This window comes from Aquila chrysaetos, chromosome 11 (assembly GCF_900496995.4).
Source record: "Aquila chrysaetos chrysaetos chromosome 11, bAquChr1.4, whole genome shotgun sequence".
NCBI classification, from domain to species: domain Eukaryota; kingdom Metazoa; phylum Chordata; class Aves; order Accipitriformes; family Accipitridae; genus Aquila; species Aquila chrysaetos.
The window spans coordinates 8,912,819-8,933,034 of NC_044014.1; the positions used below are offsets into that span (position 1 = coordinate 8,912,819).

General features: G+C 37.0%; 1 protein-coding gene across 2 annotated transcripts in view; it reads right to left on the reverse strand.

The window, feature by feature from the left end:
- Positions 1 to 20,216, reverse strand: part of ATRNL1 (attractin like 1) — a 539,891-nt gene that overhangs the window by 57,931 nt on the left and 461,744 nt on the right. For both annotated transcript variants that reach the window (XM_030030646.1, XM_030030645.1), the window contains one exon: positions 1,445 to 1,559. In XM_030030646.1, coding sequence (XP_029886506.1) covers positions 1,445 to 1,559 — 115 coding nt within the window. The remainder of the gene's footprint in view (positions 1 to 1,444; positions 1,560 to 20,216) is intronic.

The window sequence follows — 20,216 nt, forward strand, 5'->3', positions numbered from 1 at the left end:
CTTTTAATTTCCTTTCATAATGTTTTTCCTTTTTGTAAGACTATAAACACCTTCATTTCTTTTTCATTTCATTAAAACATGAACACGTAATATGCTAAACATCCTTCCTCCCTCATTGCTCTCTTCAGAGCACTTACATTTATATACTTCTTCCAGGAAATGTATTTGACAAAGCATCAGTAACACTTATTTTCATAGCACTTCCAGAAATGATATTCCAAGCCATAAACAGCATTTTAAGAACTAAGTCCTCATCTCAGGATTCAGGGGAAAAAAAAAAAATTACACACCCCACCCAACCAAAAAAACCCACCCTGAACTAAAAAAAAACCCAAATAAATAACAGATAGTCATCAGGCCAAAAGAAGAAGAACGAACACTCAGCTGAGCTTATTTCCAACATAAGTCAACTTAGTTTGCCCTTATCATCATTACTCAATACTTTTTAATCTCTTAAATGGATTTTTGAAGGTTAAAAGGATATCATTTTGGCTCTTAATAAGAAAAGTTAGCCTTAAAGCATATTTTCTGGTTTATAGGAGCATTTTGGGTACATACCATGCAGCTTACTATTCTTTACAAAGGTGTTCATTTTGGCAACAGCTCCAAAGAATTCTGGAACATTAAGCTGGTCGTCTGTGCAGTGCCACGTTACTGTCTCAACTTTGTTGTCATGGCCATTTTGTATCATATCGTTGTAGGCAGTTATTTAGAGGATTTTAGAAGTGTATTTAAGTACCTCCTGTTTAGGAAGTATTTTAGAAGAATGGGTGTAATGGTTTTGTACAACAATCTAGCGTAGATCAGATAAGGTAGATTACCACAAGAAGTGCTTCTAGATAATGCAAATGCTGCTTTAAAAGGAGCTGGGATCATTTCCAAAGTGAACACCTTCCTAATGAAGCAGACACATCCACTCACGCAATCCCAGGTTTCATCTGACAGGCATTCTGGGAAATGCTAGTATTTTAATTGAATCCTGGACAGCATAGCATTGGGATTCATGGTGCAAAGGAACTTAACTAGAAGTTAGTGGACTAAACATCAACTTGAACTGAGAATACTCACTGGTATTCCCTACATAGCCTCATTTATCACAACTTGAACTGAAACTCTAGAAGTGTCTGCATCTGAAATTTTTTTGCCCTACAAGACAAGGTTGAAGAATATCGGTGTGCACACATATTGTTTCAGGAAGCGCTAATGAGATATGGCATTTGTACACCAGCCTAGTCTGATCACTGGGCTTTTTATTTGGGATACCACAACAAATTCCAAACAAAAATTCCTCATTAAACATTGGCCCTAAACTTAACATCAATTGGACCGAGTAGCCCCTTGTATTCACCTGCTGTGCCATTATTTTGGGTGTATGTGGGTGCCTTTGTCCAAGCAGACTGCACTGCACGAGAACGGACGTGACGCTCAGCAACACGAGCCTTACCTGACTGACCAGGGGGTGGCACTCCTGATGATCCTCTGGGCAGACATAAAAATACCGTGAGGACTGCGGCTCTGTTTCCTGAACACGGCTCAATGGCAATCGGTTTAGGAGCACCCTGAAAAAGGAAGATACCTATGTAATGTCCGAGATTTCCATTACGGTTTTACTTGTACATCTTTAACTTATTTTAAGGTTCACTGTAACAGTAGGAAGATATTTTTCCCAATTAGTTCTTTGCATTTAAACAGACTGTCCTACCCATGTTAATTGACTTAAAAATGGGCTTTAACAGCCCACACTGTAAATCTAACCAAACAGAAAAAATGAAATGATCATAAAGACAACAAAATTATACTTAATTTTATAGCTCACTAAATGAAGAGATATAACTTCTTAAAGCTTAGAAAACAACAAACCCTTTTGGTATACACACTGGTATCCAAGAGTACCAGAATTTCCCCTATTCTAGTAAGAAGTACCCACGTGAAAAAACTGTGCTTCAGCGGCATTCATTACCTAGCCCTCCTAATGCCAAAAACATAAAATGAGAGCAAATCTCTATAATATAGATGTATATAAAGATAACCAATCCCTCTTGAGTTTCCCAGACCAGTAAGTCTGCCTCCTCTATGTCTGTCCTGGTAAGCAAATGATTTCTTTGAGGCAGGAACTTCCTGAATTTTTTTCCATATGCAGAAAACAGGTGCAGTGTTACTATATTTAAATAAAGTTAGAAAAGCTCTGAAAATGTTGCCTGTGTGATTATCATCTTACTTTATCTTATATGAAGCTATGACAATGCTGGTTTTGCTGGTGGGAGGTATGTGCTGTTACCAAGCATCTCTCTTATTAGCTGTAGAGATCTTTTCATTTGTAGTTAGCTTGCAACAAAATGGTTGCTACCATATTATCCTCAAGTTACCAAGACTGAGGATATGAGGAGCAGGAAAAAAGTAAAGCAGTCTACAAAACCATAGAATAATAAGTTTCTAATATGACAATTTGCAGTGTTTCCATATTTACATGTTTCCATGTTTTGTGCTCACTAAGAGATAGGCATTTCACTTTGGAGAGCTTAAACATTTAGTCAAGCAGTAAAGATATTTCTAAAAACATTAGGTCAAAATCAGCATAAGCATTTGTTTCTTTTTTTGTTTGTAAATTTTTAGAATGTCTGTCATGTTCCAAGGCAAAATACGAGTTTGATGTTTTGATTCAAAATTCAAAGCCATAAAACTTTCCATTGACATGCAAAATGCAATGTATATATAAATGTCAACTGATTCAAGTTTACTAAGAAAAATGATAGTTTAGCCAAGTTAAATACACTGCGAAGTATTAGATATAAAGAAAACAAAGGCGCTTCCATCATGTAAAGCAATTATCATTTTCTATTTTTCTGCCTCCAAGTAACCAACATTTACATTCCTTATCAGTAAAGATAAGGAAACAGAGAATACAGCAATAAATCGAACAATAGATAAATATACTTATTTTTTACTTCATGGTCATATTTGAAAGGCATTGCTGTAGATGTATTTGAGGCGATAGCATTAAAATAACTTGGGCGAGGAATGTCATCGAATTTAAAATTGCTATGACATAATGAATGACAACTTATATTCACTAAAGCCTTACCAAATGATGAAACGGAAAAGTAAAACCCCAAAAGCTTCAGCTAAACCCAGTAACTTTTCAAAAAACAACATAAGAAATATTTTCTAATCTGCGTGTACTGGATTTGTAGCATTTACTAATAATATTTTGTAATGCATTGGCTCAATATAGGCCAAAGGAACAGATGAAGAGAACAGATTCTGAACCTGTGTAAGCTGGTGTTTATCTGTTGACTTCCGTAGATCTATTATCAGCAAAACATTTAGACAGGCGTTGCTGGATGATATGATTCTATACTAAAAGCAATTCAGGGAAGGGGGAAAACAGAATAAGAAGCTTGCTAATATTAGCAGCATTGATTGTACGTGCACAAAAGTAGCACGAGTGGATTATTGGAAAAGAAATGGTGTGGGAAAGTTTGCTTTCTTATTACGGTTTCTTTGACTTACACGTGTTGAAGGGCAATGTAAAAAAAACCATACAAAAATAATGGTATTTCTTCTGATCATAACATTTAATATAGAAAAGGGTCTTGATGGGATCATTCAGATTAGCAGCTAGTCTGTGCCCTGGGCTGTTTAAATCTAATGAGACAAGCGTAGGCATAGCATAACATAATATAACACAGCACTGACAGCAGTCTGGTGTAGACCTCTCTGCTTACTTCTCCCACTATTACACGCTTTCATTCACTCCTACCTGTTGCGCTTTCAGTTGTCAAAATCTAGGGCTTCCCAACTGTCACACACTCATATCAGAGCTCCCCTTAGACCTAAATACGTGTCCCTTCAGTCCAGCAGTTCTCCCTATACCTCTCTTCCCCAACCATCCAGAGAGGGATGCAGCTCCACGCCAGCTAAGTCATCTCACTTCGACCCCGTGCTTCCGACGTCACCCTGCATTGGCCTTGCTCCTGCATCTTCAGTGCAAAATAGATTTTGCAGCTCTAGGCAAGCTCCTGCAGCAGGAGCTGTGAACGGAGCAGACCAGGTGCTCTTCACGTCCATGGACAGAGTGCCATAAATTGGGGAGGTGGCTAGTCAGTGACCCCCGTGCACTCACTAATATGATAAATAGATTTTCCAGATAAATACCTTTGCATGGGGTGTCATGGACCGTCTTCCACTATATATGAGAACAACAGCACCTGAACCCTTATACAGCAATTATGATTAAAATAGTTGCTATTACTAATGCAAGCGATAGAGCATTTAAGTCATCTTTCCTGATTTGTCACAACGGCAAATCAAATAACATGATTCCTTTCAATTTCAAAAGGCAGAAAAAATGAAATCTTCATTTTAAAATGTAATTCAGGATACAGTTTATGCAGACACACAACTGAAAGGAACAAATTTACCATTGTGCCTTTTAATTTGGTGAATAATTACTTTATTCTAAATCAAAATGATGATATTTTCTATTGCTGTGTAATATAAAACCTTTTATTAACAGGCCCCATCCTTTTCTGTTTGAAGTTTATACTAATGCTTTTCAAAACACAATTGGAGGGAACTATTTCTGATAAATATTTTTCAGAGGACTTCATCCAAAAATCAAATACAGTAAGAATTTCTATTTGTGTTTATTTGTTCTTTATAGAACATTACGACTGGAAAAGCAGATGTCTTATCTTACCTCACATCATTCAGATTCACTAGCAAAAAACCACAGAAGCATAGAGCAAATGATAATAATTTAGATACCCTAAGGTTTGTCAGTTGTTTAAAGATAAATACATAACCATGAATCAAAGTTATTTCACAGTGACATAACATGTTCTCTGAAATGTGCCATTTATCATGCATTTTCCACGGGTTTTTTGGAAGAGATAAGGCACATGTTTGTTTGCCCAAAGCACTTAGCTACCATGATTTACTTGCTAGAATTACCTTTTTTTTTCCCCCCGTACAGAAAGTGACTTACCTTTTTTTGCCAAAAAGCACAAATGACAATCACAGAGTTAATAAAACTTTATCAGTGGAAGACAGAATAAACAAATACTTCTTTATTTAACAACGTTTTACTCTTATATTCCCTTTCTTACACCCACTGTGACAGAAAGAGGTATGTCAGTTGGGAAGGTGAAAAAGAAAGGGGAAGAAAACCACGAAGGAATAGAAGGGTGAGAGAACATATATTATTATTGATACCAGGAAAAGAAGAGTAAGTCGGTGGATATAGAAAGAAGAAATAAGTGCAGAGCATAGGGGATAAAACAGAGAATAATAATAAAAAAAAATGAGATAAGGTTTTATCCACAGTTTAAATGTGTTGTCATATATTTATTCACAGAAGACAAGTATCAGAAGTTATCTTCCCAGGGTCCTAGTTTTTTGTCACAGAAAACGTTCTCCAGTCTCCAGATTTTTTTTCCAAAAATCCTACAAAGACCCAGCCAAAGTCCAGCTGCCTGGGTGAGTTTGTGAGGAATTACCGAGCTTTGGGAAGATTCTTTGCTCACCCTTGAGTTGTTTCTGTAAGAAATAAATTTTGGCTGGATTTTTTTTTCCTATACAAAGGACAGATGACAATACTACCATTACTGACATAAAAACATATGTCAGTATATAGTATATCCATACCTGTATTAAAAATATTTGTTTCTAAGTAACTTTGGACATCTTCTTTATGACAAGAAAGTAACAAAAAGTGCATTGTATTATTTGGCTGTTTAGGAATAACACAAATGAGCAGCTTTAAGAGTTCAGACCAAGAAGAAACTGGGAAGTATATTTTGTCATTCTTGGAGGGCAGGACAGGCAACAGAAGGCAGCAGCATGAAGAGGTGAGAAGAGTAGGAGAACACAACGATGACTAAGGGGATGTTCATGGATCTGCTATAAGGGTTCAGAATCTCTTTGGGGGAAATGCACTGAAACTTTAGCATCGATTCATATCAACGAAAATATTAAATACTGTGAATACGGGAAGATGAAAAGTGTAAAGTGTTTTGGCTCTATCTGTATTCCAAGAAGTGGTGTCCCACAGAAGTGCTATAAAACTTTGGATTTTCAGTACTAAGTAATATCTATATATATATTTTCTGTTCAGCATCGTAAGTTAGGTGCATCCAATTTTTAAAAGTGCATTATTACACCATAAGACAAATAGATCACGTAAGACTAAATGGCTCCAAACTCATGCCAAAAAAGCAATTAGAAAATTGAATCAAGGAATTAAGGATTAATGCGAGCATGTTACACCTGTCAGCAGTAATAAGTATTTTGACAAGAAGAGAATAAAGTTTGACAGTGTGCACAAATACAGTTCTCATATATAAATCAAGAATTTAAATGCAAACAACTATGCATTAATCACTGTAAAGTTTCCTAACTAAAATGGTCTTAGTACTACTTAGGAGAATTCATTATAAATAAAACTCCATCTCTTCTAAAAAACCAGCTTGACTTACACTTTTTTGTTTTAGAAATAAATGACGCCCATTTAAACCTAGTTTTTAATCATATTATTAAAACAGAGTTAATCTGGTGAATTCCACATAAACTAAGCTTGATGGCTTGGCAAATAAACAATCAAATCTGTTGTTGTGACAGGATTAGTACCAGACTCAGAATGTAAATAGCCACTTTTCTGGAGATCAGCGTGCAGGACTTTAGAGGGGAGAGAAGAAAAGAAACAAGACTGCATCCTCTGAAGAGGTAAGGAATGTAGAAAAGGAGGAAATGTAAAATTTAGACCGTTATATTACAAGTAATGACATCTTCATCTTCCCTCAGCTTCAGGTTCTTTTCCTGAATTCTTTGGTTATTTTCTGAGTTTCTTGATTTATTTGTGATAAGCAAGTCTCAATTCAGAAAAGCACTTGAGTACCTAAGCTGGATTTTGGTCAAATTTAGATACCCACATGCAAAATCAAAAGCCTCAAAACACTGTTAATCTTAATTTCAATATTAAAAATTTCCCAATAGCTGAAGCTCTCCACTATCTGCCCAGGCACATCCTGGTCTCTCTTACACCCACTCAGGATTCACTGGCATTCCTGCAGCTGCCTTGGATGTAGAGCTTGATCTAGGTAGCTGTTTTCAAAACAAGCTTACTAAATTAGATTTTTACAATACGGTTGTGGCCGCTTTCTTTTTAAAATGCAGTTGAAAGCAGAGGTAGCTCTATTCTTTGTGGAAAGAGGATTAATCCTGGTTTTCCTATTCTGCTTTTACTAAATGCTTGTTTCAGGTGAAATACTCTGACCTATAATTAAAGATGTGGAGTAAAATGCGATGACTGCTCTGACCATTTTCAGTGCAGTAAAGGCAGACTTTTCAGCAGTGCAAGGGAGAAAAAGAAAATTCATCCTTTCAGATTCACAGAATTCCACTGATGTCAATTCGGTGGGGGCTTTTGGGGCCATTTTGCTGGAGAAACTCCAAATGTCCTTAGCACAGCTATCCTGCCAAGAGAAGGAGATGGGAGACTCCCACCCGTAGCCAACCTTCATCCTATCCCCATCTGATTTTCTCCATGGTCATTTGCCGAGGGAATCAAAACCAAAAGTAATGTCAGAGGAATGAAGAAACGCTGTCTGCTCCTCCCAGCAGCAGCTCACCGCTTTCACAGTACCCACTGCTGCCCCGAGGAGAACCTGGCACTTCTACCAGAGCGCTGAAACTAAGGCAATGCCTCAGACAGAACCAAAGACCGTAATCAGTACTGCTGTTTTCTTAGACTATCAGTGTTATACTGCATTGCTGTTCTAAATGTTGGGTACATATTAACTAACGCTCATTAACCTGCTTTTGAGTATGAGCTTCCCACCCACCCAAAAGTTTTGACAATTTTCTCTACAGATTGATTCAATGAGTAATAAGCCTTAATGGCAGGGAAAAAAAAAGCTTTCACCAAACATCATCTGTGTGCCAGGAGAAATATACTTTAGGAAATACCACAACAGACTAAATAAGCAAGGCTGGAGTTCTGAACACTGCTTTGTGGCTGGCATAGGAAACTCCAGTTCTTCGTATGACCCTAGGGTTTTACTGAAATTGTAAGCATCCACTAAAGATTTTCATTTAATCCATCCCGTAAAGTTCCTCTCCTGCTATTAGTGAGCGGAAAGTTTCACCTCATCTAAACCTACAAGAATGGCCCAGAGCCTGAGTGTCCTCAACGCTTTGGGCTTCTACACTGCACCTTCTTTTGCCTGAGGATTTCTCAGTGATTTCTAACTTTGATTAATGAGGTCACACTAAGCCAGGCAGAGTACATCACTGCGTTACCTACAGCAGAAAAACTGGAGAACGTTTTGGAGTACCTTACAATTCTTCCACCTTTAGTGAAAGAAACTTGAGGTAACATCTTTGCTTCTCTGACTGAGTCATCCAGCCACCGCTGATTTACTGGGAGGACTCTACCAATTCTACTTAACCTTCAGAATGAACCAGTTTTCCCTGAAAACTTCTACAGTGTCTAATGGAGCTGAGATCAACAGGCTTATTGATAATAAAATGCAACCTGACCAAAATTATACTAACATTTCTTCTTAGAGATTTTTTTAATATTGAATTATCTTTCCAGAGTAATTTTGCCCCATTGTCTTTGCAGAATATAAATCTCCATTAATTTTTTTGTTTCAAAATAGCAATGGAAATCTTAGAATATGTTGGTCCATTATTTTCCATATGAAAACCAGTGGGAATTAACAATAAAAAGAACACATTATGATTACCAAGCTGTGATTATGGCCCCAGTGAGCAAACCGCATTGTTATCCTTCAATTTATTGTCTTAACTCTCTCTCAACTATATCAATATGCAGTGATAGGCTGCATTCTTTTTTGCAGTCTTTTGAGTAGAATGTGGTGGTTAACAAAGGTTATGTACTGATGTTAAATTTATGTATTAATCTCAAAATTTTTATGCTCAGAAGAGCCATATTTTTATTGTAAGAACTATATTCATTTGCAACAAAGTTACTTTCAGTTAATCTAGTAAAAGACTTCGTTTCAAAACCTAATACTATGTCATACAGCATTTCATTAGCAAGAGTTATGAATTGACATTCTGATTAAAACTGATTTATTAAGACAAAGCTTCGAGAAACACCTGCAGAGGCATTCATTTTCAATGGGGTTTCCAGAAAGAGCTCCTAGTCAGGTTTCCTAGTCAGCTTTCATCCTACTGCCTAGAGGTTGCTTTTTCTGAATTGTGACACTAGTGTGAACCATCCTGCAGTTTTCTTGACTTTCACAAGTGGCTGAACAGAACACAAGACATTGAAGTTAAATCAAAATATCAGGTAGCTGCAGGGCACACTGCGTTTCTTTTTCTGTATGTCCACGTATGCAGTTTCCTATCTCTTCATACTGTTAAATAAACTTGGTTTTACTTTACTGTTACATCTTGCTCACTAATAAAAGTAATTTCAGGTTAATCTGGAAAATATTGAACATAACTTACAACGGATGGTGTGTGTAGTAGTTGTACTGGATTACTGCCAGAGGTATTCCCAAGAGCCTCCAGAACATTCCCCTATTAAGCTGTATGAGTCTGATTAAAGGCTGGCAATGCTAGCGTCCAGTTTGTGAAAAGAAATTTATCTTGGCAGCAGCTAGCTAGATCCTGTAGGGAAAAGCAGCTGAGACCCTATGTCTGTGGCATATACCAAGCACCATGTATCCCCAGATACTTTCCTGTAAATTCTTCTGACTGCCATTTCAAACTCTGTAAGTCAAAGTGGTGTTGTGCAGTGAAGTGATGCTAATGGGCATTTGTTTTCCAGATGGGTGTATCTGTTGGACCTCCAAGGATTAGAAACAAGAAGTGGAGAATTCTGTTATTCCTTCACAATTCAACCTTAAAGGCTTGTCTATGAAAACTCACATTTCAGTGGTGACAAATCACTGACAGTGCGTCACTGTTTGAATTTGGGCTGATCACTTACGACCAGGTTGTCACTCCCACATTTCACAGTGGGTTAACTTTATCCCAGACTGCCTGACAGAAGACGACATGGTCCCTCCAGAGCCACTACTAACTTTTCAGGGTGAGAAAGATGAAGTACTAGGCACACTTTAAATTCTGCCTAATTTGCAGGCTAACAAGGGTGGCTATGGTGGAAGGCAGGGGAATGCTGAGCTAAGGATGAGCACAGTACAGGTTACTTTCATTGGGAACAAGCAAACCGAGTCAGCTACAGATTTCTGAAATGTCCACGAGGTGGATAAACATGGGTTGTCCTTTGCTTGTGGTGGATCAGAAAATTTCAATCTGTCATTGAGACAATGAATCTCGGGCAGATGTCAGAAGTTCTGACTAGCAGGTGCCTTTTGTGACCACAGAGATCTCATTCCTGTAGATGTGCAGCATCCTAGAGTCACTAAAGACAAGGTTTGATTTTCATTTAGGAGATCTATGCCAGACTTGAGGGTTAGGAAAGGCAAGTGTCCTGAAATTATTATGCAGTATTTTGCATTTCTTGCAAAACTGGAAAGAAAATATAGTACACCATATGTCATCCAAAATACGCTTTTAGTGAACTTTTCTTTAGCAATGTCTTTTAAAGTTCTTGTGTAACCTCCTGGCCAACATGCAGGATGCCTAGCAAATGATAAATTAAAATATTTATACCTGGAATCGTATTAATGAAAAAGAGAACTAAATCAAGACACATTGTGAAAACTAGCTGTCAGCAGAAGGGATTAAAGTGCAAACTTGGCAATATTCTTAATGCAGGAAAAAATGCTAATGGCACCAGAATAACAAATTACTTTCTATCATGACAACTTACACAGATCACAGCCTACTGAACGTAGGGAAGACACGAACCGAATGTCTGAAAGCATGACATAGCTTTTATTTTGATTATCCTTGCCATGGTCCAAGGACAGCTGTAAAATGTGTACACCATAGCCAAAAACATTCTGAAACAAATTATCCCCCTACTTAAGATTTGTAAGTCTATGGAGTTTCTCATCCTAGTGTGTGTGGATAGTGTGGATCAGATCATAGCTGCTTGAGCAGCAGGAAGAAACAACGATAAAAGACTTGTCTGTCCCAATGAAAAGATATGTGATGGCAGCAAAAGGGAACCTAGTTTTGCTCTATCATGTACTAGTAGCAACAGCATGTGTTAAACCGACTAGCGGTTTTGCCAGTAGTTGCTGCCAATGAGGTAGAAAGGGAGAGTTCAGTCTGGCAGGCTTGTGAAAGCACAAACCAGACCTTTTTAAAGCTGTTGCAAGATGCGTCTCACTTTCCTCTCTTGAGGACCTCCATCACCTACTCTGGCCCATTCAGTAATTTGAAAGCATAATTCGGTAGTTTTTCACTTGAAGCTTATGAATTAATTCAAATCTCAAATATCTGTGAGATAATCCTCAGCTGCCTAAATCAGCACAACACTGAAGTAACAGCAGAACTATGTTGATTTATACCAGCTGCAAATCTGACACTATATTATTAATTTCTTAATGGTGTCCTTTAAAAATCCTGCAAATAAACTCAAGTATTATCACTTAACGTTGCTTCCCAAGATGCTCCCCATCAAGATTGTTAGTACTTACAGTGGTCACAAACATATTAGGAACTTCACTGAAAATGCACAAGAAATGAAATTTACAGGATCTAATCTGACAAATGATTAGACACATGAGAATTAGTGCTTGGAGAAGCTGTTGCATTAAAGCAAACAGGATTACTCGCATGAATGGAATTATTTATGCATGTTACTCATGTTAGCTTAACATAACTGATGGAATATTTTTTTTTTAAGAAAAAGAGGCAGGTTTTTTTAATATAACAAAATAGGAAAAAGTCTGCTCCTTTAAAATACTATAAAACCTGCATCATTTTTACTAAACCAGCAAAGATCTATTGTATAAAGTGTTTGCTGAACTTGGATTTGCTGAATCCCAATTACTTATTCAACACTTACTTTTATGGAAAGTAAGTGTTATTTTTTTAGAAAGTACCATATTCCAAGCCTGCTTAGCCCCTTGAGCACTGCTAACTGAAAATGAGTGGTATGGAAACATAGTCCAGCTCAGCTTTCGATTCTATTCCATGTGTGTTTCCTAGGGCACAGCAAGACCTTCTAATTATTTTATATTTTATTATTTCCTTCAGTAAGGTATTTCACAGTCACCACCAACAAAAATTGTTATTCACATTGAATTCTATAGTCCCCATCCTTATTGCATGAAAGTACAGAAAAGGTTGTTATTTTTCTTCAAAAATGTTCTTACTTTAAATTTTACATTGTAAAATTTAGCAGCAGCGATGACACTTGAAACATCTTTTCTTCAAAAGACATACCATTTTCACAGCAGACTGACCATCTTTTTTAAAGAGTTTCCCTGAAAAATCAGATTTGTGAACTTTTCATTGGAGTTTGCTTCCAATCCTTGCATTCCATGAAGCTTTGCACTCCCCCTCATATATTTTTCATATCTAACCAAATGATTTCTCTTCCCCTAATTTTACGCAGAGAGTTTAATCCACTGCCAGTAGTAAAAGAGAGTAATGCTTGTCCTGTACTTCAGTCAAGAGAATAGTATAACACATTTACTTTTGTACTATGTGTAAACTAATTTACTTTAGCAGTGACTACTATTAGGCTAATGAGGCAAATCTTGCATTTCACCATTGTTTTCTGATTCCTCTTCCCTTTTCCCACCCCTTCCCAACACCTTTCCTAGTCTTTGGGTGCTCTTCCCATGGAAATAAATGCCCCGTATCAAATGGCACTGACTAATACAATAAGCAGAAGGAGCAGGATCTTATTTACTTAAACAAGGGTTGAGATTTGAGATCAGTCATCAAGCAGATGTTATTTCTGAAGCTGAAAGTATTCATGATGATTGTTACTATAGAAACCAAGCTTTGTAAAATATTCCAAACAAACACTTCTTTATTAGCCTGCGCTGTAACTACAGCGCTCTGCATTACGCTGCATCCCACGGTAAGTTATCAACCGCGCATATTTTCTTTCTGGTTATTTGCTTTCAATATTAACTACAAGAGAGGATTTCTACAGGTCTTAAAAGATAGTGTATCACAATACCAGTCATCCATAAAATGACACACACTGTACTCATTCAGCACTAAACTCCCGTCTGTTTCATTTCCCCCCTCCTGCGGGCAGCCACTCAAATCAGCATTTCCCTGTTCAGCAATAGTGGAAAACAGGAACCCACTGCTAATTCCTGTGGTTAGATCAGCAGCACAAAACCAGCAGTGGTTACTAAATGCCAGCCCCAGCCTCTTTAGCAATTAAACCATTCTTCATTCTTAGTAGACTTTGTGAAGCATGTGCGTCACTCAGAAAGCATCTTTCAATGGCCTGTCATATCAGAACCACAAGTTTCAGAGTTGTTGCTTTATTTCTTAACCATACAAGAGGAAGAGAAAAATTTGAATCCCAGTTCCAGTGAAGTCAGCGGGACTCCAGCAGCACAGGGACCCTGAGCCCGAGCGCATCCCCAGGGAAGAGGGCTGGAGCAGGTCACAGCCCTCACAGCCAGGGGACACCACAGCCTGCGCCAGCGGGAAGGGGCAGGTAAAGTCCATTACCCCAACCTGTGCCTGGTATCTTACCCACCTCTCTCTCTTGCTACAATTAAACTACCCATAGACAGGTAACAGGGCAAACCTCTGTTTGAAGTTAAGCAGGTGAAAGCTGGCTTGTTATTATAACACGTGGAAAGGAAAACTGTATTTAAGGCTATGCAAGGAAATTAAAAGGAATTTTTTTTTTTAGAATGAATGCATCGCAGCTATTGGAAATATTCCTTCTCTGAGGCCTTTCTGTCTCCTCTCACACAGAAATCCTTAGAAAGGGTAAAATACCACTAATATTTCCAATTGTAGCGATGTTCAAGACAGCTATGGTAGCAACTTCTGATTATTATAATTAAAATTCCAAAGCTGTTTTCATTCTCAACTTACTGTCATGTGCTCAAAATCTCCTTTAACTTTCTCTACTGTGTTTCTGTTCAAACAGACAATTTTGCCCAAGTCTTTCAGAAACTTCTCAGCTATCTTTGAGATGTGGGACAATTAACATTTTTTCCTAATACCAGTTCTATCCAAGGCTTACAATTTAATTTAAAACTTGGCCTTGACTCAGGTAACGTTGAGGATTCCTGCCCTTCATTATTGTAAATCAAATCTGTTTTAAAATACAGTGATACAATGAGAGCATGATTAGATTTCCATAAGAATATACAGAAGTATGGAACTACATGTGGCACTGGTATCTATTTTAACGGACAATACTGCCATGGTGAGGAAAGTATTAAGCAAAAGAGCACAACTAAGGAGCTGGTTAAAAAGTTTTAGTTGCGGTGATTTGTGCTGTCTGCAACAGTATGCTGAAGATAATAAAATAAAAAAATCTGTAAAACATTTTAAGTGGGAGAGATGTGTGGCAAAGGATATTCTGGAAACCGGTCACAGACAAAGCAAGAGATCACAGACAAGGCAGGCATGTTTTATGAAGACAGAGTTACAATTTAGAAGTGATTGTGTGGGACTGAATACAAAGAATGCACTTAAAGCATGGCACAGGTCCTGATGGACCAACATCCAGAGAGGAAAGCACTGTAGTTAAATACTGTAGTTACAGGAAGGCTAAGGGTTCAGAGAACACACAAGCTGACTTTTAAATGGCAGTTACCTATGCACTGCACTCAGAACATCTTAACGGATTTTGTACGTCAGTGCAATAGGTCATGCTTTCTCCATGGAGGAGAAGCTACAGACGGCTGGGCCGAACACGGCCAAAGCATGCCAGGTCCTCTGGATGGGGGCCCTCAAGGAATTACAACAGCTAGCAACAAATCGGACTGCCTCCTACTTCCCAGCTTAATTGAGCAGTTGCCATTTACAGCTACGAGTTAGGGCAACCTTCAGTACCTGCCTACAGCGAGCCAAACCCATTCCCCTTTATGTGTAGCAACTTAGCTTTTCTAAGGGGTTTTGTTTGTTTAATTTTTCTGAGCTTTTTTTTTTTTGCTGTATTCTATGTAGTGTGTACACATAATGTAAAAAAATAAAATACATATGCATTTATACATACATGCAGCTAGACTACACACACAAGTATATGTCATTATTTCTAATTATGCTATCAGAAACCTCTGGAATGCTATGTCGAAGCAAAAATGTAAGCATAATAAAAACTATGTCAAAGACCTTGAAAGAGAAACCCTCTCAAAAACCTCCTGAGTCCCAGACAAAGCAGTTTCTCATAATTCCCCAAATGTCTATTGAAATGAGTTGCACTAGGAGGTTCTAGAGCCATCAATATATTTAAGAATTTCATAGATGTCTTTTAGTTCTCTTTGATCATAAATTGCCAGAATGGTTTCTACTCTCTCCAGTTCCCTTGTCCCTGATTTTTCTGCTGTGACATTTCTGGATGACTTCCAGTTCTGATTGTTGCAAAGCCCGTGTTTTTGCAGAATCACCTAGTGTTGAAATTTGCAATTCCAAACACTATCTTTTTTGGTCTGTTTATCAGCTAACACTCTGCTCAAGCAATCTTTGCCCTTCACATTCCAATTGGTTTTGTCCTTATTCAAACTTCTATGAATTTACTGTAAGTAATATAACTTAAAATATAGATGAATATTTTTTTCATTTAAGAAAAATTTTATCTTTGCATAACCTTCAGTTATGGGAAGTATCTGAACACATACTTAATGACAAACTTAATTTGGGGCCTTAACACTTCATTCAATTGATCTTTATATTATTGAGTTTTATTTTTACGTTTTTGTTATATATTTAAAACAATTTTTCATGTCCACATTAAAGGCCTCTTTGTATAGTTGTAATTTTCCTCCAGTTTGCCTGGTTTTGGTCATTAGAGTTTCCTAATTTTCAGCGAACTGCTGAGCAAGCTGAAGATGTTAATTGGATGTATCACTTTATTTTTTTCTTGTAAGATCTTCTTATTAATGGCTGCTCATGTAGATGATATAGGTGTTAATCAATTTGCATCTGTCCTTCTAAAAGATTTAGTTAGGTCCCTAATTAACCATCTGTAAACAAACCCTTGTTCAGTAACAGGGCCTCAGCCATTTATTGTGAGCTGGTAAGGGCCTTATGCTACCACTCTGCCCTGCTGTAAATACTTGACTTCTCTCAATATAGAGAAAGTAATTGGAAAAAGACAAGTGACTCACAATCTAGGTTGTGGATCACTGGATTCTCTCTAATTGAGTCATTGTTATTATGAGAAAGCATCAAAAGTTGCAGGTGTCTGGTGCTCCTGTGAAGTGTCTGGTGCTTTAGCAATACTAAGAGTTGTGTATTCCATAGCTATAAGAAGTGACGATAATGAAGATCATATGTTCCTATGGTGAAAGTAATAGAGAGACAGTTTTCAAAAATAAAATTACTCAGATAAAAATGATATTTTTTTCCCCCAAAAGAAAGGCACATTATTCTGAGCATCTGCAAAGATCCCGGTCTTCGAGAACACCAATGGTCACCTGCTAGAAAGTTCTTTCATATTTTTGAGTTTTTAATCAATAAGTTTATCAGTTATTTTCCTTTAATATTGTTTTCAAAGCTGTCACCTACCTAGTTCTGCACTGTAGCACTTTCTACACTCTGCAGTGACCACAGGAGTTTCTGAACAGCTCCAAGCAGAGTAACTAACCTCCCTAATAAATCTTGTCTCTCACCACCTCCTGGGGAGCATGCTTATTTGAGCATGCTAATGCAACGAGGATATCTTTTTTTGTTACAACATGCATGGCATTATATACGTAAGGCACTATATATTTTTATATATATATATCCCATTCCCAGTACGCTGTTATGGACCACATATGTTCACAAAGACTTGATGCACAGCCTCTAGCTCTTTTCTTATGGGCTGCTCGCAGCCATGACAGAGACAGACACTAAGTTATTGTCCATACTTAAGAGCAATTTCTAGCACAAAAGGAAACTATCTTCTCTATTCTTACAAGCAGATAACTTACTGATATGTGTCAGTAGGCATTATTCATTTTTACCGCACAGAGGCAGATCAAGGGTGCCACTCAATCACACGGAAGGGATTACAGCTACTCTGAGGCCCTTCCAGTTCTGCCATCATATCTATTTCTCATCCTTCCCTATTCTGTTCAGTACCTTCCTATAACTATTGAAAATTACAGGTATTACTTACATTCCTGTTAATCCACACCAAAGATTTTGTGTGATGACCACAAATACTGGACCATCTGCACAAAACACGTACGTGGAAGTGACTGCTTTTACGTAGCACGTCATGTGAGCAGAAAACATGACAGAATCCACATAACTTGGCATAGATGACGTTAGAGGCAGGTATTCACATTTTTATTTAGTGCTAGTATCTCAGTGATAATGTTTTATGCTTTCCACCAATATTTCAGCAAGGGATCATTTTGACTCTTATGTTCCAAGCAATTTATTCTGTCTTTAATTCCCCAGTTGTTAGAACTGTTTTCTGGAAAGCACTTGTATGTAATTAGATCCCTACTATATAGTCTTTAGGAGTTGAGCAGGATCATTAGGAGTTGAAAAGAAAATAAAGAAATAAAATTAACTTGTTAATCACCAAAGGTTGAAAAAAAAAAAAAAATCTATGAAGGAGGAAAGCAGAGCCACAAATCAAAGATCTAACCTAAGGACTTTCATCTTCCTTCTTCTGCAGTTCTACTTTTCTCTGACTCAGTGATCTCCCTCAAAATCCAGTTTTGTTATAGCACTTCTATTACACATTGATTGCAACAGATTGTGCAACATGAGACATCTTCTCTCTGCAATTTTCCAGATTCTTCTGAAAGTAAACTCATCAAATCATCCAAAAATTTGTTACCAGGGTTCTTAAATATGGCACCCACCGCTGTCTTTCCTTTCCATTACCATGTACATGCAAATGATTAAATTAATGTTCTCCCGCATCCACACAGGCTATTATCATACCTGTTGTGTCAGACATAATCCGTTGCATACCTCTGTTGACCTGTTATATGCTTAAAAGAAAAAAACCCACTCTTTTGGAGATCTAGTCTGACTTTGAAAATACCTAAATACATTTTGTAATAGTTTTTCCTAACTCAAAATGCCAAGGCACTTTTCTGTTTTTAAGATCTGGAATTCATCTAAAAGCTCATGATATATGTGCTTGATATTTCATTTAGCGCCAGTGAGCACTTTTGGGCCTGCTATCTCATGATTTTAGGAGCTGGAAATTAAAGGGTTGGATAACCTAAATGGGAAAATTCACAGCTTTCCACTGAGATGCATAGTACCTGCTTCAGGACTTCAGATTTAGACTGCTACAAATGAAGGAATTAGCTTTATAGTCTAAGAATACAAGAACTAAACCCATACCACAGTTTTTAATTTCTATTTTTTTCTGCTGTGAAACATGTGGCATATGCATAATGTATGACAATGCAATCTACAGAGCTTTTATTGATGGTTGTTTGGTGTGATCTATATAACTCATATATTGCTCATTTATGAGTAATGCAGTCCTCCCAAACTCTTGCTCACACACATATAAAAGATGAAAACATTCAATGAATATCACTTTAGGAAGGCCACATTATTCTTGAATGTCAGAGCTTATGCAAGTCATGCCGAAGAAGGCATAACACTAACTGACATCACACAATTATGCATTCTAAATACATTATACGTTTTAGAAAAAGAAGTAATTTAGCAAAGAAATGTGAAATTTTTCCTCTCGTATTAGTTTTTGTATACTTTGGATGTAAACCCAGTGCCTTAGCTTCCATCAATTCAACCACGTAATGCTGAAAACCAGAAAACTGGACTGTAAAATCTTCTGAGTTTATAATTTCATCTAGCAGGGACCATTTTTACTGTCTGATTTGCATTTGATAAATAAGAGGGGGGTTTTATAGCATATATTTCTGGTTCTTATTTTTTTGATGGTACCGAGGTTCTACAACTTCCAGTATGCACAGGCATCTGACGCCTTCACCATCAATATCTATCTGACATGTAATGATTAGGGGCAGATTTTTACATGCTCAGTTTTTTGAATTTTGAAGAATTAAAGCTAAAAGATTATATGTTTTTTTCTATAGTTGGTCACTACAATTTCTTCTACAAATATCCCAAATTTTAAGAAGCTGTCACACTATCTCCAAAGGCCTTATATGTTCTTATTTTAATGGAATTTATTTGATGTATAAGAATATAACTATCTATTCAATAGTTAAGTATTTGCTGTGAAACATTCAGCAATAAATCAAAGGTGATTATTTTGTTAAAAAGGTGTTTTCAGTATATTAAACACCAAGTACAAAATTCTAATGTTGATTCATAAAGTCTCTAAACTATCTATAGACCTTTCAGTTTCTTCATAGGATATGGTTTGTAAATCTTTAGGATATACATTTTAAATTATTCATAATCAATACTAAAATCAAAGAGTTGGCAGCTAGCTCATTCTAAAAACTGCAGCCATGCAATTCATATTCTGCCATAGTGGTCAGGTCAGAGTAAGAAAACAGAATGAACTGATGCAGCTAATTACAACCTAATTCCAGCTTCCCAAATTGAAACAAATGATTGAACTCTATCTGCCACATTGAACTTAACATCACTCAACCACTTGATGTTGTACCAGCGTGATAACTTGTAAGAAAATGGACACTGATTATGAATAAGCCCATGCTGAAGTGCTTTACACATTTGAGACCTGCCTATTATATTGTTTTAGGCAGCTCTTAAGAAAGATTTGAAGGTATGAAAGCACATGATGGTATTCTTTTAGATACATCTGGTTTAATATTTCCAAACGCTGAAAGTCATTTCTCTCACTGCATGTAGATTTCCTGTCTCTACTATTCAATCTCATGATGATACCCACTGCAATACAAATCAGATGGGTTTTCTTCCAATCAGTTAATTCACATATGCAAGCAGTTAATCACAAGTATGTAGTGTGGCTAGTAAAATAAAAATTACAAAATTTTTCCTATAAAAAAAATTAGTTTTGTCTTGAAAATGGAGCAAGAGAGAAGATAGAAGCAAAGCCAAATAATTGCAGGAACGCTTCTACCAAGAATGTGAGAAATAAGGACAAAAGTCCTGTTTGTTTAAAAGTAAGGAATTGCGCCTGTGTCTCCCACAGCCAAGGTGCACACCATACTATCATATGATGGTCAAACATTAAC